The following is a 21786-nucleotide window of genomic DNA, read 5'->3' as shown; positions in this document are numbered from 1 at the left end:
ATCCGGCATTCAAAATTACCTTTACTTGGAGAAGACTTTTGGCCTCCAACTTCTCAGTACCGTTAAACGGGAGATCTGCAACTGAATTATATATTTGAAGTGGGGGGGGGAACCAAACAAACGTCAGTTCGTCATGATAACGTATAGAAGCAGGACTTAGTAGGCAGCCATCTGTTTTTGTGAAATGCTGTCACCAAGACAACTGACATCTGTTTCCAGTTGGGTAATTAATTCAAGGAGATAAAGGCACATATTTCATATCATTATGATATGAAATCATAAGTCTCTTACAAGTCTCTTCATATGCATAATAAACAATTGCTTCCACCGCAGTTGTGGAAACCAGAGAAGCCTTGCATCTAGCAGAGTTGCAGCAAGTCCCTGGTCTGCAGGTGCTTTGGAGCCTCTCCGTGTTCACGTGCCAGCGCTTTGCTGGGCGGTCAGGGCTCTGCAGGAAAATCCCTGCGCTGTTAAAAATGGCAAAGCTTTGTGATAATTTAGGGTTGGAAGAAATCCGCAGTTGCGGTCAGGATGCGAAAGATCATGAAGTATCCCTATGTGAAAAAATGCAGCAGAAGTTCAATATGGTTTGGACTGGATTTGGCTGTGGCTGGTATTGGTGAGCCACTGGGCATGCAACATCACGGCTGACTCGTGCATATTTATCTTTCAAAATCTGCCAATTATTACATCATGTAATCTTCATCAGTAAGTGGGGTATGGGTTTTTCTTGCCTTTTTTTTTTTTTTTGTAACTATTGATCACTGACAGCAATTCTATGGCTAGGATTTGTAAAATTCTGAACAGTTGTCCATGCTGGGAATCTGTATAGCAAGTGCATTTAATCCATTCTCAAATTTTCAGTTAAACCAGTCACAATGATCAGGTGAGCTGTACTGGTTGGTCTGGGCTTGCTTCCTGGGTATTCTGGGCACTGCCATGTTTTCGGATTAGCCCTGTGGGGTGACATGGTGGCAGGAAAGCGCTGATAATCAATGTATCTCACGATTCCAGATAGCCTGGCATTTTTTCCAATATGACCAGCAGTAAAATGGTTAATAAAATTGAATTTTGCTAGCGTTTCGGGCTGTTTACTTGTAGAAATAGGAAGATCACACCTTGTTGGCTTGTATTTACCGTTTTTTTCTTAAATTCTGAAGTGTCTGATGCTGCTACCAGAGAATCACTAGAACTATTCTGATCACTCTCCAGTTTTCCATTTTGTAGCTAGTTCCAGCGTCTGATTGCCACTGCATGTTTAATCCAGACCGCTTGCACTATTATGGTACTAATTTTACCCCACATATAGTAACTTTTCAGATTATTCCAAAAGAGAGGAAATTGATGTCTTGAATCTCAGTAATCGTTATACCCATTTTAAAAAAAATGTAGAATAATTCTAAAAAGACAGTATCGGATCATATTCTTCAATCAGAAGAAAAGATTAGGCAGAAGAATGTTGCAGAAATAATGCTCTGTTTTACATGGAATAATTTGTTAATTCCAGCATTTGCACATATACAGTCATCAGGGAGTCACTGGGCTACATGTGTTTGTTTTTTAAAACATCTGTCAACTAAGTCGGAAATCTAAATGCAAACTGTTGCATTGGTTACAGTTGCAGATTTCTTACGTTCCCTAGTGGAATTTCATCTTGTATGCTAATCATTGGAGAATATGGAGGTAAAAATAGGATTAAATTTGTGTGCATGTATCGTTTGTTTGGACAAATGACATGCCCCGTTCTCCTTCAATTGTATTACAACATCAAATAGAAGCAAATACATGAGATGGAGTTGCATTATTTTTGTCTCAGGTATCCTACTGTCAGTGTGGAGAGAGGCATATCGTATACGGTTTTTTTGTCCCAGTGACGAAGTAACAGGCTGTGGAAAGCCTTAAGCTGCTCTTAACAGTTTCATGGCATCGTGTAGTTGATTCCTGCAGCTGCACTGCAAAGCTCATTTCATTGTCATATATGAAATATAGGCTACAGTCCATTTGACAAAATGCTTCACTGCATAGCACTTAGGTGGATCGTGTTGATTGTCCCTATAGCTCAGTGTTACTATATTCACTGTTACCTGGTATATAGAAAATATTCACGGGGATCCAACTTGTGGGCTAAATAAATGCAAGACTTTTAACAGTTATCTGATACACAACATTAAGATATTTCTAAGCTACTGCTTTAGGCAACTTTACCATTGCACACACCGTTGACCTATATTTGTGATGTTTGACTTTTTATAAATACTGTCAAGGATAATCCATCACAGAACAAGTTTTCAGAGTTTCAAGGTGTTTGTTAAACTCTCATAACTGAAATATAGAAGTGTTTCAGAAAACCGTATTTTGTATTTGTAAGTTGAGTAACAGGTTTTCCAAGTAAGAAAGTTCCTAGGGAGTTCATTTCCAGAAGAATACTGCCGTCTTCAGTTAACAGAGTATGTGGTCCAGGTGAGACTGGCCTATTGGCTGAGGACCATATGTTTCTGTAGGATGCATCTTTAAATCCCTACCACTTCAGATTTGGAGTGACCACATTTTAATGGAAAAAAAATGTGGAATAAGCTCAGCAGCGCTTATGGTGTTTAAAGATCTGTATTGCTTTCAAACTGAGCGCAGTTTTTGAAATAATATAACCATTTAGACCCGTCTGCTGATCTCTTATGTGCCAAGTCCCTCAAGACTCGTGTCCTTTTCTCTCCTGTTGTTCAACAGCTCTGTGAAGTCAGAAGATTGCTTTGTGTGGTTTGATGTAGCTAATAAGGCAGTCAGAGTGCTGAGGACCTCAAAACAATCCAAGAACTGTAGTTTGACTTTAAAATCTCTGGGTAAATGCTCTTGATGCTGGGGAAGCGTTATGAAAGCAGCAAGTTCACTGAAGTGCATTACCTGTGCTTAAAGCAGCTGTAGTTCGTTCACATGTTTCATATAGTTAAATACGGAGATAAACTGTGCGCCCTCCTGTTTAACATTCAGTGTAAACTGAATACATAACTAAGTCTCCTGCATGCCTCCGGCGTTTTTGTGTGTGCTGCGCTACCTCAGCTTCACTCGTGCTTCTCCAGATTTAGACTAACAGGAGAGCACACAGCTGGCTTGTGGGACTCCGCAGCCCGGGTCTGCTCTTGACCCGCAGGGTCTGCAACAACCCTGTAAGCTGCCTCTCAGAGGAAGGCATCGATCTGTTTCACGTCGTAGCCCATCGCTTAGCAGATGCGGGCAAACAAGATGTTCTTGATGTTCAGCAGTATCGGATAGCGCAGAAGCATCCAGCAGAGGAAGAGTGGATGAATTCATGTGCCCGTGGACAGGCAGGAGTTCACCCACCAGAATAATGATGGCGTGGTGCTGTACCGTATCCTGAGATACTGGATCTAAGAGATGTGTAGGGGAATTGCTGGGGTTTGGGTTTTGTTTGTTCGTTCTCATGAACGGTAGCTCTTAGTGGTACTGCTTAAACTCAAGTAGTTATTCACTTAAGAGGTAGCATTTTGGGGGGTTTTGGGGGACTATTACTTTTTCTGGGTTGAGTGAGAAATTCCTCTCGACTGAAGGGTGTTAACACACGGTGGTCCTAAATATAGAGGGAAGTACTGTCTTCTGAGAGGGAATGGAGGCAGCTCTGGTGTATGAAACCATATATACAGTCTGGAAGAGTTATGTGAGGACACTGCTGTTTGCAGAGCAGAGGCTCGCTTCTACAGTTAGGGCTGCTTTACACTTTGAAGCCATTGTAGCCGTTAGAGAATAGCTAAATATGATTTTTTTTTTCCCCCACTAATGCTTAAGTTTCCAACTTGCTGCTTCTGCCTTCTCTGCTTTCCTGAGAGCAGTGGTGGTTTTGTGTATGGCAGGGACACAGAGAGATACAAGTGGGGAGTAATTGCAGTAAATATGGAACACCTTTTTGGCAGCATTCTTGGAGTTTGTACAAGCACAAACTATTTGAACCTATCCACTGACAGTCACGTTTGTGTGCAACAGAGATTTTTTTCATTGCATCTGATAAAAGTAATAGACCCCCAGGACAAAGTTTGTCCATCCTGTGTTTCTTATGCAAGGATGATTCTACACGATGATACAAACTGTACATGTCATTCAGAGATTACCCGTGAAAGGCATGCTGAATAGATTTATAAGTGATAACATTTATTCATTCTGTGGTTCGTTTTCTCCCTTCTTGCCTTCTCTAAGCATTTGCTGGCTGTTCTTCACTCTCTTCCTCATCCATCCCATGAATCCCTTTAATCCTCATCACTTGCTGTTTTCCTCCACCTCTACATTTCCTTCTCCAGTCTCCTCCACCCCTTCCCTTGTTTCTGCTCCCATTCTGCTTCCTTCTCTTCCTATTTCATTTTCCTTTCATCCTTACTCATTTTTGAGCTTTTGGGGGTTTTTTTTCAGTTTTGCACCTCTATACCTGCTTTGGTTTCTTCCTTCATTTTACAGGGCTTTTCCTCTGTTTGATCTCACCTCTCATTTTCTCTGCTGATTGTTTGCCTCACACTGCTCTCTGTCTGCTTAGCCTGTGTAATGGACTAACTTGTTAAAAGGCTTGAAGATGAAATGGCTTCACTGTGAATGGATCTTCGTTTAATGATTGAAATGTGTTCTTTTTAATGAGGTTTTTTTGTTATTATTTCAGGTCTTAAAAATCAGCTTGATTGGCCACCGGAAGCGCGTTCTGGCATCTTTGGGAGACAGGCTTCACGAAGATCCTCCTCAGAAACCACCTCGGTCAATAACCCTCAGGGTGAGTCCCCAGGAAAATTTGCTTGCGTTTCTTGAACAGTCAGCAAACGTTTCATAACATTCACATGAAAACAACGGCTGCTTCAAGTGGGGTTCAACTTAGCTCATTTCAGAAGTTTACGGTGTAGACATCTTAGGCTGACCTGCTCAGTTGTACCTCCCCATATAGCCACTGGAGATAAACTGACATTTTTACAGGGTGAGTCATCTGACCTGTTTCAGATGTCTGCCTTAGGATGAGATAAGTAGTGGCTTAGAACTACCAGCTTATCTTCCTTACTCAAGAAACTAGCTCAAGACCAGGTGTGTACAAGCTGCACATCTACATTTGCCCACAGGAATCCCAGCCCAGCCGATCGATGTCGTGGGAGGAGAGTTACCATCTTCCTTTCACGTTTTAAAATGCTTGCACTTACTTTTCAGACATACGCTTTATGCTCTCTTTAAAGAGAGCCTCTTGAAATTATTGAGAGGCAAACGCCATTAAGATGTTTCTGTGTATCAAAAGTTTCGTCGTGTTTTTAATTTTCATTTCTATTCCCTCTTTCAGAAAGGTTGTTGCAATGTCCGTGGGGTTTTTCCACACTTGACCAGATTTAATCTCCTCTCATTACAGCACCTTCACTCAGTTTCTCCCATCTAATGCCTTTGCTTCCTTGCTGTCTGTTACACTTACTGAGTTGTGGTCTGATGACCCATTCCTACTGTGTTCTCTCCAAGGGAGTTCATATCAACACTTTTTATTTTGATATTTTAGGTCACACCTTTTGCATTTGATTGGGTGTGATCATTTTCATGGGGCTGCATTTCTGACTGGAATCTCATTTGGGACTAAATTTCCAAATGTCAGAGAGTGTCCGTACACCCAAGTTTAATTTTCCGGTGTAAAGAGAAATAGAGAAAGACAGAATGAGGGCTTATTTTTACATACACTTAAAATTTCTGTGACCAGCCTGTTTTCACCCTACTTATTCTCAGATCTGCCCCCCTCCAAAATTCAACCTATTTCAAATGCCATGTTGAAAAAGGTCTCACAAGTCTATCACGTCCTGCTCTAAGGCACATTGCACAAACGTGTGGATATTTTTCTTGTATTTTATTTTTCATATATTATGTGAATGATTCCTGATGCATGGCAGGTGTTAAAACAGAGGAATCATTTGAAAGTCGCACATTTTTGCTCAATACTTTCAGTGCTTTGGACTGGGGAATTAGTTCCTCTTCAGCAGGTGGGAAAGTTTCCACAGCCAGTGTTATTGGTTAGGACTGTATATTCTCAGTTAATAGTGAAAAGAAAACTGAATGTCCTCCATCTGTAGTCAAAATGATAAAAAAGTAGTCTACTGCTCCACAGCTAGAGCTACTGATGCGGGCAAGTGCTAAATGTCATTCATCACCTCGTGGTATTGGAGTCTTCACAGAGAATCCTAAAGAGGAGGACATGAGTTTGGATTAAGGTTCTCTTTCCCATCAACTGTTACTATGTCGTTTCACACAAAATGAAGACATAGTGTTTAGTCTGTTGTTTGCAATAATTTTTAGCCTGAAAATTGGTTTAAATAAATTGTCTGCTGCTAGAATCATAGAGTGGTTTGAGTTGGAAGGGACCTTAAAGATCTTCTAGTTCCAACTCCCCTGCCATGGGCAGAGATACCTTCCAATAGATCAGGTTGCTCTAGATCAGTAGAAAAGATAGATTGCTGTTCAGAGAGTCTACTTTTAAGGTCCCAAGGTCAACCTAGGCACGGCTAACACTTCATCTTTTTTGACTCTTTTTGTATTAGCTTTTAAAATATTTCAAAGGAAAAATGGTTAAATATTGAGGAAAAACAACAAACATTAAAAATATCCATGAAATACGTTATTCCCACAAGGAAAAGTTATTTTGATTGCGAAGTCATATACTCGAAAGTTAGAAAATGCTGGATCTCAGGTTACCTATGCAATCTTGCTTTCCTTCCTTGAGTGCATTATAATCTTTGATTACAGGACCGGTTTCCGTGTCATTCATAGAACCCCATCCCCACCCGATCAGCACCAGAGGCTGGAATTTAAGCTGAAGGAACAACAATTTAGGCTGAAAATTTGGAGAAGCAGCATTACCATAGTAATGATAGTTTTAACACAGGAATTAATTCACTAGAGAGAACTCCTGTTTTTAGGAACTGGTTAGACAAACATCTGTGGGGCATGAGGTGCACCTGGGCAGCCCGGGGAAGGATCTCCAAAGCTCCCAGCCAGCCCTGACCTGTTTGGTTCCAGCTTTATGTGACTGGCAGGACTGAGAGGTGGGGATAAAGCAGATTTCGGCAGTGAAATATATGATCAGGCATCCCTGTGGGGCATGTATTCATGCGTTCACAACAGGGTGGAAACATGATATGAATACCTGCTTGACTGACAGCACTAAGGACATGATAGCACCTGCATGGGCATCCATGCCTGGTCTGCAGATTCGTTAAGGAGATGATGAGAAAGTGGGTTTGGAGTGAGGAAGAGGAATGAAGGAAGAGTGAGAGAGAGACTCATGATTAAAGGAATAGCTGTAGCTATGAAAATACAGATTTACACCTGCTTTTGCCACAAAGCCCTTGGATAACGCTTGGTAAGTTATTTAGGTAATTGCCTCATAAACAGTTGCTAATTGTATGTTACCAACATTCTGCATATTTGACTGGAGTCTGGAGCCTGATTTATTCAAGTGCTGAGCACACAGTGCTGCAAATTAGATCAATAGAAGTGGAGTTTTGAATACAAGCACTTGGAAAATCAGGCAATAGATATTGTAATTGGGCATTGAAAGTGACTGATATTTTTTAACCTTTCTCTGTGTGTCTCAGGTCCCCCACACTTAAAGTGGTGATTACAAAATGCCAGAAGTCACAGGGTGTGGGGAAAATAAATTGATTGGCATTTATAAAGCACTTACGAGCATCACGAAAATGACAATATTAGTCATCCTATCTTCAGAGCAGGATTTGAACAGAGTTTAGGGAAGGGGTTTGGGGCCACGAAACGAGGTGAGAATAAAGTACTGACTACACCATAACTAATGATAACACAGTGCTGCGTATATGACAACATGCTGCACAGTTGAGGATCCATCTGTGCTGTGAAGGACGACTTTGAGAAAATAGCATAAAAATCATACAATTACATACTGTTCCATAATGCAGAAGCACCGTAATTCTTTTATTTCTTGACTTTATAATTCTCGTCTATATTGCCTTGCCAGCAATCTTCCAATACAGATCTCTGAGTGAAGTTCCTCTTTATATGCAGTTTGATAAAATATCAAAAGCTCGATGAGAGCTGGAATCTGTATCTCCATTGCACGGTCATCTGTCACTTTGATGCGCTGATGGCCCTATCAGTCTACTAACAGTGGGTGAATCGTGATTTGGAGCAGAGGGAGGTTACCTGCCTGGTTGGAGCTCGCTTGGTGCCCTTGTACTCAATTTATTTTCGGGGCAGAGGTGTGTGCATCATCTAGTTGGAGTTGGGCCCGTGGAGGGTAGGTTTTAGAGATTAAGCCTCACCAAACCTTCTGAGCATGTGCAGACTACAGCTTTTCAGAAGCTTTTAACTGGGCCAAATGTAGGTGGATTTTTGTGAAGGAGGGAAAAAGATTATTCCTAAGAGGAAAACACTCCTTTCTTTGCCCTGGGAAATGTCAAGTGCTTGCCTCAGATCATAGGAAAGCTAGAGAATTAAAAAACAAAAAAAATCCCAGTTAATTAAAGTTACTAAACAACTATATATCCCTGATTTTAGTCAACCAACATGAAAAATACTAATCCATTACTGTGATTGCAAGGAATAATGTCACATAGACTCCTACACTTCAAATATTAACCTCAGATGTTACTACCACTTGAATACATACAGAGAATTACAGCTTTCTTTTCCGTTTGGAAGAGATTACAGCTCTCTGATTTCTTACTCCAGATCTTGTTTCTTAACAGCATGGAGCAAAGTACCTTGATGTTTTTCAGAATTAGGTTTGCTTCAATGTAATCATGCATGAAATATCCACTTTAATTCTTTCTTTAAATGAAAAAGCATGGGGTCTTTTTTACCCTCCATGCACACTGGGGTAGGTCTTCCTTTAATACCATCAAGTCCCTTCTTGTTGTTCAGTACTGAAATATTGTATTACAGCAAAGGTAATTTAAACAAGGTCTGCACTGTGCAAACACACTCCTGACTACGTTCTGCCTGCAAAGCACTTACTATCAGAGAAATCTCTAGTGTCAGATAAGTTGAGCCCAGTAACCTACATCACGAGAGAGGAAGATGTTTCCCCATCCAGCTGCTCTGTCAGTGCTGTAGGGTCCACGCTGGGGTGGTCTGTGCGCAGGCTGGCCGGCCGGTTCACCGTAGCTCTGCTCCTGCTGATCGCAGTCTCCAAGACAGCGTGGAACGGTGGAGCTGGGCACCGGTGTTTGCAATTGGTGTTTGAACAAGCGATGTGATGTGCATGAGAACAGGCGTTTCCAAACACACATTACAGTGGGTGTCTGCAACCAGTGTGGTGGCAGATCCTGGTAAAATGTGTGATCAGGAGGACATGTTTAGCTGTTTATTAGATAGAGTTCATGTATCAATTTGCTGTGGTATCTGCACACTGAGTGATACAAGGTCACAGTTCAGCACAGATTACAAGAAATGCCCGTTAAAATATTTGTACTCTGATGCTTTCATGCATTCTAGGAATTGTTATTTAGCTCGTTTCTGATATCCACTACTTCAAGTTAAATGGATGTTCTGCAAGACCTATAAAAATTGCAGACAAAGTGTCTATATTTTTTAAATGTTCGTGCATTTCTTTTTTCCAGCAAGAGATGTTGCTAGAGTTCACATCACTTTCAAAACACTTCCACTGCTCAGAGTGGCTGCTCAGAAGTGGTGAGAATGTATTTCATCTTACAAATAGCTAGTCCTAAATCATGGCTTTATTTGGACCTTGACAAGAAGTAACTCACTGTTTTATCTCTTTAGCAGTCCTAGAAGGGAGTATGTATTACACAAGGAGGTTTTGGAGAGGGAATTTGCCACTAGTTCATGTAAATAGTGGATTATTTTTCCTTCCACATGGGCTCTGCACCTTAGATAGCAAACCTCAAATGTTCGTTCTCAGTAACCTCTACTTCAGGAATTGTTCCTTAATTTTTTTTATCATTAATAATTCGAAACCACTTTTAAATGCGTGGTTTGAAGTCAGCAATATGCTGTTCTTCTTACGCTGCACTTTTCTCCTCTCTGTCCAGGAACCCAGCGGTAACCACACTCCTCCTCAGTTGTCTCCATCACTTAGCCAAAGCACTTTCACTACTGGTGGCTCCCTGGACGTTCCCCACATTATCATGCAGGGCGATGCAAGGAGAAGAAGAAATGAAAACTATTTTGATGATATTCCCCGGTCAAAGTTGGAGAGGCAGATGGCACAGGTAGGATTAAAACGATGCCATTAAAAGGCTGCGCCTTGCTGCAGTTGGTTACAGAGCTAATCCTAACCGTAGCTGTGGGTCATATATGAAGGCTGAATTGTAAACTACAAAGCTTGACAATTTTTCCAAACTGTCTGTTCCAGTTCTCTGTATTTGAAATAGTGTAAGTTGGTGTGCAGTTTCTCCTGAGAGGTAGAGTTTTGGGGGTGTTTAGGTGCCTGGAGGCTGAGATGAAGGTGCCTGCTGCGTACCAGAGCATGCAGACTCCCACTGGCACTGACTCTGCCTCTTGTTTCTGTAAGAAGCTGCAGATTCCTCAATTTCTGAGCAACCTACATGAAAATAAGCTGATATCAGTTCACTCCCAGAAACTCAGAGGACGGGGGGCGGGGGTGTGTGTGTGATTGCTGCATTTATTAATGGAGAGGGTCAGCATTCTGCTAAACTTTGTGATCTGGGGATATATCTTGAGTGTTTAAAAAAAATATTTGACTGTGCAACAACTCATTGAGCATCGCAACAGCACTAGACTCGACTGGATATTAAATCAAACTGTTCTTGAAAGAAAGCCTCCATCTCTAAATTTCCACCCAACCACAATATGGGTATTGATAATTTTAAATCAAGCATACGTTGACCAGAGTGATGCCTCGTACCATTCTAAAGGGCAGTAAAGTTAAGCTTGGACAGCCTTTGGGCAAAAATGCCTTAGGATGAACTCAGCTGGTTTTTGGTGGCACGTATGATGAAAGACAGCCAGGTCTTAAGCCACGCAGTGCTTTACAGCACATGTTGGAAACAGGGCTTTGATATGCCGTCAGAAGCCAGTGCAGTTCCTGGAGCGACTGTCTCCGCGAAGGAGCAGGTTGCTGCATGCTGCCCTGCGCGAGGCTGCCCAGCGGTTCTCTGCCTGCCACAGCCCAAAATAGAGCCTCTATCCAAAATTCAGCCTCAAAATGGAAACAGCTATGCAAATAACTGCGTTATGGTTAACGTAATGAACAAAAGGCTGCAGTCTCTCAGCTAATTGCATGAACAAGAAGAAGTAATTGAATAAACAAGCAAAACAAGGTGCTGCTGTTACCTGGGAACACAGAAACAAATTGAATTCCATTTGTTCGGAGGACATTTCTAGGGAAGTGAAATTGCATTTGGTTGGGTGGGGCTGTTTTCTTGCCTTTTTTTAATCTCTTAATTTTCTGCTGTATAATCTTATTGTACAGAATTAAGGGGAAGGTTGCCTGGTGAATGAGCTTGTCTTCAAACCAAAGTCTGCTGGGCTTTTGTGGCAAGAGCAAGGTTGAACTGAAGTCTGGCAAAGAAAAGCCCAGTTCTTAACATGAAAATATTTATTTGAAGGTCATGAAATTTAGGTGTTTGAGCATGAAATACACACTTGCTCATGACTGAGTAGACTGGTTCATCTACTTAGTTCATTTTCTCACTAGGTTCACAAATCCCTATTCTCACTTCCTCTTCTAGTCACTAACATTGAAAAAAAACCCCAACAAACCAAACCCAAAAACAACCCCAGAAAACATACTGACAATTCTTCCTGTCTCCTCTTCACTCTTTTATTTTCCTGTTTGAAGTCCTGATATTCCCAAGAGGTATGACACACTCTTATGTATAGCACCTGGAGATTTTCTTTGGGCTGTTAAAAATCACTTTTCCAGAAGGACTGTGATATGTTGCATCTCTCCAAAGAGAAAACTGAGTAGTTAGTACTTACACTACTCTACACCACTACTAAAACCAATTAAGTGCTGGGATTTTTTTTTTTTTTTTTTTTTGTGGAACTGTGTACCAACTGAATGAATGATTTCAGTGCCTTCTCTCTAACTTTCACCGTGGAATATAGCAGTCATCCTTCGGGACTCCAAAGGGGAAAATGGATTCAGATTAAATCCATAAAACAGTGTTTTGTGTTAGTCCCTGAACTCCAATCTGTTTGGAGTCTTTCTCAGCTCTGCCCCCAAATTCTGCACTCCTGATGTATGTAAAATTCCCTTTGACTTTAATGGGAAAGTCAATGACTCCCTCTGGTGATCATTCTCACTAAATTGGACTCACCCCATTAAGAGGCTAATCAGGGATTTCTTCAACCGTTCTGGCCCAAAAATAGATTTTTAAATCTATTTTTTTGCAATATGTGCTTTTCTAAAATGAACCATACTTCCTTCAATCTTTTCCCCCAAAGCCCCTTTGAAAGTAAAGGTAAAATAATTATTTCTGGGAAATAAAGGTGATCCAGCTGATTCTTAACACGAGCCTTCTGCTCCATGTTTTATCCAGCAGCTTCCTCCTTGCAGTTTGCAGGTTCCTTTGGCTTTTGTCAGATCAACAACATCTTCTGAGCTGATACCACTCCTGCTTTCCAGCTAGGATACTTCTCACAAACAGAATAATCTAGAGTGATTATTGGAGCTGCTTTGAGGATATTCTTTGTCTTAACCTTTTCTTTGCTAGGCTGTTTGCATGCTGCTGTATGAGTCTGCATGTTTACTGGATGCTATAGTAGACAGATGGTCATGAAGACATCTTTGAAGCTGTGATTTTCTTTCAAAGGGTTTTAGGTGTGTTCTTTACGATGATATCGGTGGGTATTTTTATGGCCTTGAAGAGAGAGGCCAATGTGGCGTTGAGAGCTTATGCATGGTATTGCTTTCGTGAACTTGATTTTGTTTCAGAAATGTTGGGATAAGTCTATTTTTAGCCTCAATTTAAAATCTAAAATCCGAAGCTATTTTGAGAAAATGATGAGATCTGATATTTCCATCTTTACTATGGCCTGCATTTTCACTAAATTTTTACGTGGAAATCATCGAGCATGTTAATCGTTGCAACGGATACCAACCAGTGTTTGTTAAAACAATGAGCACATCAGTTTAAATCTGTTTTCCTTTGATCTGCTAAATGGGTTTAAACAATTCGCTAAACCAGAATCAAATCTGCTTGTAAGTAACACAACACTTTGTTTCCTGGAGGAAACAGTGATTTAAATTTACTTAATGTGGGTGGTTTTGTGTCAAGGCCAGCGTGTACCTTCATTCACAGTTCCCTAGCAGACTGTTTGCGACCTAAGAGGGGAAAATCCTAATATAAACAATGGGTCTAACCAATTTAGGTTCCCCGCTGGAATAGGTTTGGTCATCCAACTCTCCAGTTGGTCGTGCAACTTTGAAAGTCTTTCACGTCTGGTTGGATAAATCACAGCTTCCAAAAAGGTAATACAGAAGATTCTGAGATGGTTTGTTTTCCAAAAAAAAAGGGAACAAAATCCAGAAAGGATTGAGTAGTCTGGATCATCTTTGACTGCAGATGTTGAATTCTGAGCCTGCAAACTGTAGATTAATATGATCAAATTAATGTAGTTTACAATAGCTGAGGTTGTTCTTAAGATTGCCCAAACCTTTAAAATAGAATTGAAATCATGCAGGCAAAGCCTAAGGACTTTGGAACCAAAATCAATAGGAGTCCTGTTGAAGGCATTGGGTTCTTTATTCACTGCTGAAATCATGGGGGGGTAGGCAGGGGGTAAAAAGAAAATATTTGCATGGAAGAACTTTGGAAGTTAAAAGGGAGCATAGCTAAGTTCATTAAAATGTCAGGTCTTTAGGATTCATAATTCTCCAGGCAGCAGAGAAGCTTTAGGTACCAAATGCAAGCATATCCCAGACTGCCAGCCCCGAGGCTGTTGCTATTTATCGCTCCAGCCTGTGACATACGGTGCTTTTAGCCACCGTGGTCTATAAAGCCTCTCGCCGTGGCGTTCAGAGCGCTGCACCCTGCCCCGAGCCGGGAGCGAGGGCCGAAAGCATCCTGCCCACAGCAGGCGGGCAGGGAGGTCCGGGCAGCGCCTCTGCTCACACCGCTCCTTGCGGAAGCAGAGCTGGGTCGGGCATCACCCCGATGCTGCCGCCTGCTCTCCCAAACGGCTGAACCCGCGGTGCACCCTGAGATGGGAGAGGTCTGTCGTTTTGGGAGGTGGTGGGCGGGTGCCTCTTTAGGGCTCTGGGGAAAGCTCCGGGCTGTGTCTGCTTCTGGGAGAAGAAACTGGTAATGAGTCAGAATAAGCTTTCTGGTAGGATAAACCCAGTCACAGCCCATAAGGGGGGCACCCCAGTGGGCTGTCATGGAAGGAAGAGAATCCTTTAAGATCTCAGGGAGTTGGAAAAATTATTCACAAAGGCTGGCAGGAGAAGTTTGTTCCCAGAGATGCTGAACCCAGATTTAATTTTGAAAGCCTTTCTGGGTTCTTCAGCCCCATGGTCTGAGGGCTCTTACTATTTTATTTTTTTCTAAAACACAAGATAACTTAAATGTAAGGTTGTTGTAATGACTGGGTAGTAAGTTTGAAATAAAGCTACCCTGATTGTTGGGATTCCGCCCTGTAACATTGTTTTGCGAGATATAATAATTCATCGCAGGATTAGGATTGATATGCAGGAGACAGTCATTTAAATGGAGTTAGTACCAGAGATCCTTTATCTACAATAAAGGAAAAGTGTAATAAAAACAAGAGACAGACTTAGCGAAGGCAGGTTTATAGGAAAATTGTGAAATAATTTTGCTGCTTTCTGAAAGAATGCCTTCAACTCAGTAGTATCTTCCAACTACTTCACAGATACTAACTGTTGTGGTTTAACCCGGCAGGCGGCTAAAACAACCACACAGCGGTGTGCTCCCTCCCCTCATCCCCAGTAGGATTGGGGAGAGAATAAAAAAGAAGAAGGTAAAATTCACGGGTTGAGATAAAGACAGTTTAATAGGACAGAAGAGGAAGATGATGATGATGATAATAACAACAATAATGACAATAATAAAGAATATACAAGTGATGAACAGCACAATTTCTCACCACCTGAAGTCAATGCTCAGCAAGACCCCAAGCTGCCCTGCGTCCCAGCCCACCCCCCAGCTATATACAGAGCATGACATCATATGGTATGGAATATCCCTTTGGCCAGTGTGGGTCCGCTGTCCTGGCTGTGTCCCCTCCCAGCTTCTTGGGTCCCCCCCGCCTTCTCGTTGTCAGGCCAGTATGAGAAGCTGAAAAGTCCTTGACTGCTTGGCAACAACTAAAAACATCAGTGTGTTAATCAACACTGTTTTCATCCCAAATCCAAAACACAGCACTATACCAGCTGCTAGTAAGAAAATTTAACTCTATCCCAGTGGAAACCAGGACACTAATGCATTCATATTTCCAGTGCACTGTAGGGCCATGTGGCTTAAAATCATGTTTTTCATTTTACAGCTCAGAAAGCTGAGGTACAGGGATGTTGCAGGTCGGCTAAGATGACACTGAGAGTTTGAAGGAGCCAAAAATAAAACTCCTGTCTCATAAGACTCACCTTTAGGTTTTTAAGTTTTAACCACAGTATGACTTTTTTTATTTGCTTGTTTCCTGTTTGTTTTCCTGTCTCCTTCTCTGCTTTGGAAGGATTTAAAGATTATGGTGAATGAAGGAAAATATGCCCAGGAGAATATTGGTGTGTAAAATGAGATTATCTAAGAAGCAATGAAGAATGGGTTTTATCAATGGTTGAAATTGCTGGTGAAATAACAGAATCCTTTACTAGTAGATTTAAGAAGCAATAAATACAAAAATATGGTTGTCTTGATTATTTCATTCTGTTGTTATTTCTAAGGTTTCTCACTTCCTTTTTTTATAAGCATAAAATAGTGTATGTTGTGAGGATGAATTGACAGCCATTTTAAAGACAAGTATGGAAAATCCAAACAAAATGCTCTAAGGTTCATATTTTTAGGTGCATTTTATTTTTAATACAGAAAGATGACGGAACTATGAAGACCTTCAGTTTGACATCAAAAGAAAAATGCTTGACTGAATCTATTTTTATTGCGTGGTATAGATGTTGCTGACAGTCGTCTTTAATTCAGATAGATATTAATGCCATAGAGGGCTCTGTCTTGAACTGTAAATTTCAGCAAACTTTCATCTGTAAATCGCTTGAGTATTGTGTATTTAATGGACAAGTAAACTGATAAAGACATTATGAAAAATCTAAGTAATTTCTGCCTGAATAGAAAGATACAATTTTTTCAAGAATGTTAGAGAAGCTCACATTTTAGAAATAAAAGTCGTGGGATGTGGATCATACCTACATGCTGCTTCAGCATATGGAATTAAGGAAGCTGCTTCTATATTTGGTATTAATGATCCAAACTAAAGCCATAAATACTACACCAAGAAGGGGACAGATGTTCTTTCAAGATGGAGACAGATGTTCTTTATTAATTTACTGTTTTTCACACTCAGTCTTGTGAGCTAGAAGCTCTACATTTGAAAGATTGTATGAAAAATGGAGGAGGATTATATGAAAAATGGAGAAGATGAGGTAGTTTCTACTGTCAAATAAACTATTCTTATTGAAAATCTGAATATTTCAGAGTCAAAGCTGAATTTTAATATCTAACATATACATTTTTGAGCTGCTGGAAGAAAATTGTATTTAGAGTTTGGGGTGCTCTTCTGAAAGAGCCCATTTTGTTGTGGTTTTTTTGGCTAAAGTGTAGATACCTGTACCTAATGTTCAGGGACCAAAGTCTCATAATCTTTATTGGTGATATTTTTCCAGAAGTTTGTATCCTCTGTGCAAGGCTAAAAGGCTGGGGTGCACTGGTAGCTGGCAGCACCAGCCGAAGGGGTGCTGTCAATGTGAAGAGGCTTGGCTGCTCACCCCGGGTGGCGGGGCCAGAGCCGCGGCTGTGAAGCTGCACCTCCCGGAGCCGGGCAGGGCAGCCTTAGCAAACCGCTGGGAAGACCCTCAAGTCAGTCCTCTCCAGCAGGAACCCAACTCCTGGGTTACTGGATCGAAATCAAATGAAAACTGCCTGCCTGTCAGAGATGGCCATCACATGAAGGAGGGTGTCAGCTGGGCGACAGAGAAGCGCAGTTGTGGTGTTATCAGTCTTTTCTCGTCAGAGGAAGATGTGCAAAGAATGGCTCTGCGTGGAGGAAGAGGTGGAGGTGCACAGGACCTAGAGCATCAACCCTGGCATGAAGGTTGGCTTTCCTTCTCGCCCTGCCGCTGGATGGAGGGGACAGTCTTTGCAGGCTCGCTGTGGTCCTGGGCCAGCCATCCCCCTTCCTGGGGTGTGCTGGCCGTGGCACGCACCTTCTTGTGAAACCTCGCGGGGAGCTGCTGACAGGGCACACTGACCTGGAGCGTTGCGTCGCTGCTCACACCTGTCACCCACTGCCTGCCTGCAAGAAAGCTGTTCCAAGACGGCAGGTGATTTTCTGGAAGTACTTCATGTAAAGTGTTTTCAGGAGAAGCAAAAGAAATATACCCATGCAAAACAGATATACTTATTCTAATAAGAAGTGTTATTTCTAATTTCTGCTTCTCTAAAAGAAATACTAATTTCAAATTTCACTCTCCATCTCTGAAGTTGTTGTTTTCAAAGGAGGATCTGCGATTATTCCTGCCGGTAAGACAAGCTATCCCCAGAGCTCTGGGAACATTCAGGGAAGCAATATCTATTGAGACAGCACAACTGCTCTCCCACAGGCCTAAAACATTTGGAGTGACGATTACAAAAGGGTCCAGACAGCCCCATTCATCCGATTTTCATTTGTTTCTTTCAGCTGTTGTACCTTTAAAGATTGTTCGCCATGCCAAGAGTGATTTTTCTGGGATTTGATCCAAAATTCTCCTCATTTCTGGAGCTAGGCTGAATTACAGTTAGCGAGTTAGATAATGTGCATCAGAGGGAGCGGGGTTTGCTGCTGTTTCTCTCCTTCCCTCTGCGCCTCGCTGGGGCTGCAGTGTGAGGGGATGGGAACGATTTCCCGAGGCTCACCCCTGTGGTGAGACAGCGGAAGAGGCGGCGGGGGAATAAGCCCAGAGGTTGTGTTCAGCAGCTCCTCTTCTCCCCATGCACCGGCTCTGCAACGTGGCAGCGCGAGAGAGGGCGAGCCTTGCCGGGGAGAGGTGGAGAAGGCAGCAGGAGATCAGGAGTCACCAACAGACTTTTTAGACCAGCTCAAGGGTGAACAGACCACTGGGGACCCGCGTTTACCTAACCAGGGCCATGTCCTGGTGTTTTCTAGACTTGTGTTTGTTGTCGTTACTCTCCTGGATTCCCTCAGTGTGCCTCCATCCTCCTTGAAGTGCAGTGGCTAAAACTGGACGCCGCCCCACGTGAAACCTCGCTGGTGGCTGCGTATGGCACAAAAGTTCTTTCCCATGTGTTAGAATATGCTACTTTCATTAAATGCCTCATTTTTTATTTCGGAGAGGGGAGTTCAGCAAAGAGCCACCAAGGTGGTTGGGGGCAGGGACACTTGCCCTCCGAGGAGAGGCTGGGGGACCAGGGCTAGCTGGAGAAAAGGTGACTTTAGGTGCAAAAACTGAAAGAGGAGACGTGCTGATGGGATTGCGAGAGAAACCTCTGTCCCATGAGGACAGGTTGCTCAGAGAGGCTGTCCAGTCTCTGTCCTTGGAGGTTTTCAAGACTGGACTGGATGAAGCCCTGAGCAACCTGGTCTCATCTCACAGCTGCTCCTGCTTTGAGCTAGGCTTGAAATGGAAATTTCTTGAGCTCCCTTCCAGCCTGAATTATCCTGTGATTTATTTGCTTATTCTTTTGCAAGACTGCTGTATTTAATTTGAAGTATACTAAAACTTCCAGGTCTTTTTGTGTCCTCACCCCACCACCCTGTTAAATTGCTCTCCTAATTTATGTGCTATTTTATTTATATATTTAATCTTGCATTCCCAAGGAATATTCTTGTCTTACTGAATTTAATCTGACTGATTTCTGTAGTTCATCAAATCCATTTTCAGTCCTTACCCTGTTCTGGAAAGTTCTTGACTCCGGGACTCCTGGATTTTCCCCAGAGAGCCTGAGCTCTCCTCCAAGCCACTGCATGGAGCAGGTAAATGCAGATTGCCTTGACGTGTTCCAGTCCAGTTGTGCTTAAATACCAGTAATTATTCTCTAAATGTGCATTTCAACTTCTTGTGCAACTACTGCATTTTGACTCAAGGTAGTTTGTGTATGGGGCACGTCACGTGTCGCCACCTTAGGAGTGGCACAGTCAGTGTCCAAGTCCTGCTGTGCTTCTCCTTGCTGCAGCTGATTTAGTCAGCCAGTTTTCCAAGAAAGGAAGGAAATTTGATCTGAGGTGATTCATACTGAACAACCTCATTATAAACATCTTGAACTTTTCATAGAAGTTGTCTCAGGTAAACACATGACAGGCAATATTATGTTTTTTCTTTGTTGTCTTCAGTAATATATACATAGATATACACACATATTCCTAAGTGTTTATTGCAGGTGGCCAGGAGCAATGTCGGAAGGTCTCATAGGCCACGAGGACCAGAGGATAGTGACTGTATTTGTAAACAACATTTCTAGTAACTTGCAGGTCCCTGCAGTTAGGCTGGCTATAACTTTCTGAATCTTCCTTCTCTCCTGTCTTAAATATTCTTTTAGCCCTTCTTTGGTCCTTTCAGTATCTTCTATGAGTTTCTGAGGATAATTGCTCCTAGTTTAGGTAAATCTTTGACATCTCCTGAAGTGCCATCAAATGAAGTTCAATGAGCTGTGCTGAATACATCAGGACTGCCTTCCACCCAGCTCCTGCTCCTTCTGCATACATTGTCCAGGTATTCTTTTCTGTTGCTTTCCTCCTTTCCTCTCCTTAGAAAGTGTGTCATTTCCATGATCAGTCTTACTGGTTTGTGATCACTTTCAGTACAGTTGTTTTCTGTCTTGACATTATCAACCAAGTCTTCCCTGTCTGTAGGGATGAAGCCTAAAGTAAGTTCTCCTTAGATAATTTTGTTCACCTTATGAAACACTTAAGTTTTCTCCAACACAGCCCACAACCTTGAAGACCCGTATATGTACTGTCCTACAGCTTTTCCAGGAAATATCTGAGTAATTAGAAAGACTTGAAGCAGATGGAAATGTGCAAGCACTTTGTAACATGATTTGCTGCTGACTTTACAACAGCTGTCTGAATTATGCCCTATGGTCTTCTGTCACAGAAGTTAGCGAGAAGAAATATTATTTCTTATGTGAGTGCGTTTTCTTGAAAGCAAGCAGGTTAAGTTAAATAGGAGAAGTGCAAAAGTCCTTAATTCTTCTAAAAAACAGTCGTAAAATGATCAGGAGACCATATCAGAACTGGGATTGCTGGGAAGGGAGATGGATGAGTGGAGAGCAGGTAACGTGGAGCCGCACCTCTCTCCCCTGCTCTCGCACCATTAACCAACCACCTGTATCATGGGTGGCAGATGGCAGGAGCAGCGCAGAGCTGGCCGTTCCCTTTCCTTTCCTTTGCCCCTCCTGCCCATCAGAGTTGTATCCCACGGTGACTAGACGGGGAAATCTTTCATGCATGGGACATCTATAGCTATCACAAAAAGGTGGCATCATGTTAGCAGATTCTTGTTGCGATGTTACTCATACGCATTTATCTTTTGGGAAGAATAAGCTAAACGCATGTTTGATACTAATCAGGCAATAGCTGATGCTATTTTTTTGCTCTTCTTTACCATATTACTTAGGAAAATGTTCTTTGTTAAACTCTCTTTTTCACAGAACCTCTGCGTCAGTGGTATTAAGTGCCCAAGTGTATTTGTAGTTATTACAGTGGAAGTGCATGCACAGATTGAATTCTTTTCCTTCTTTTTGAGGGCATATGTTTTGGGAGCTGAAAATTATGAGTGTTTGAAGCCTAATCCCAATTCTCCCTCCTACTGCCTATTTTCTGGCCTCAGATACTCACTTAACCTTTTTCCTTTGCTTGGTTCTTTCCTCTTCAGCACAAGGGTATGCAACGTTAAGTACTTCTCCTGGGGATTTCATAATTCATTAAAAATTTCAGCACTTTGAAGACATAAAATATGTATATAGTAAATGCTAAATATTTTTACAGTGGTGCAAGGAAAAGAGTGGTTTCTGAATTTGAATTCATTACCTTCCATAAAATTAATGTTCCTTCTGTACTGCATTTCAGTATCTTAGTCATTCAAACATTAATGAGTGCAGAACTGAGTAATGAGTTCTGCATTGCTGCCCTTCTGACTGGGCGTTTATAGTCGTGGGAGATTCTCAGTCTCTGCTGGTCCTCTTGATTTATTATTGATTTAATAAATCAAGTCACCTGTATTTAAAGATGATTTAGCTTAATCCTAGATCTTCCAAACCTTTAATTCCCAAGGTAGTCTGTGTGATGGGGGCAGTTCACTTGAACAGTCCTTGGAGCAGAGACCTGGACCCAGAGTTTGTCTCTCACAGGTGAGTGCTCCAAACATCTGCTTTTACGCACTCTTCTTTCTCCAAAGAATTAAAAATAATGAGAAGGGCTTCCCTTCGTTTATGAAAGGGGTTGAAGACAGCCTATCTCCTGCTGCTTTAACCTGTGAAAGAGGAAGGTGAAATACATAGGTGTGAATACCCCCAGTCAGACAAGGTCACCAAATTGAGAGCTCCCAGCTCTTGGAGGGGGTGGGCTAACCCGTGAGTTTAAGTTAGGGAGACGATGAGCTGGGGAGGGAGGAGCAGCGTATGTAAGAAAGGATTGATT

The 21786-nt window shown here is 42.0% G+C and overlaps 1 protein-coding gene across 15 annotated transcripts in view; it reads left to right on the top strand.

Annotated features, from left to right (window-relative positions):
• The window catches only part of ANKS1B (ankyrin repeat and sterile alpha motif domain containing 1B), a 447444-nt gene that overhangs the window by 388088 nt on the left and 37570 nt on the right, over positions 1-21786 (top strand). For all 15 annotated transcript variants that reach the window (XM_054812812.1, XM_054812811.1, XM_054812807.1 and 12 more), the window contains 2 exons: positions 4655-4762; positions 10032-10211. In XM_054812812.1, the coding sequence (XP_054668787.1) occupies positions 4655-4762; positions 10032-10211 (288 nt within the window). The remainder of the gene's footprint in view (positions 1-4654; positions 4763-10031; positions 10212-21786) is intronic.

Source organism: Grus americana, chromosome 1, assembly GCF_028858705.1.
Source record: "Grus americana isolate bGruAme1 chromosome 1, bGruAme1.mat, whole genome shotgun sequence".
NCBI lineage: Eukaryota > Metazoa > Chordata > Aves > Gruiformes > Gruidae > Grus > Grus americana.
Note: the sequence above shows the minus strand (reverse complement) of the source record. Positions and strands in the feature narration are given on the sequence as shown.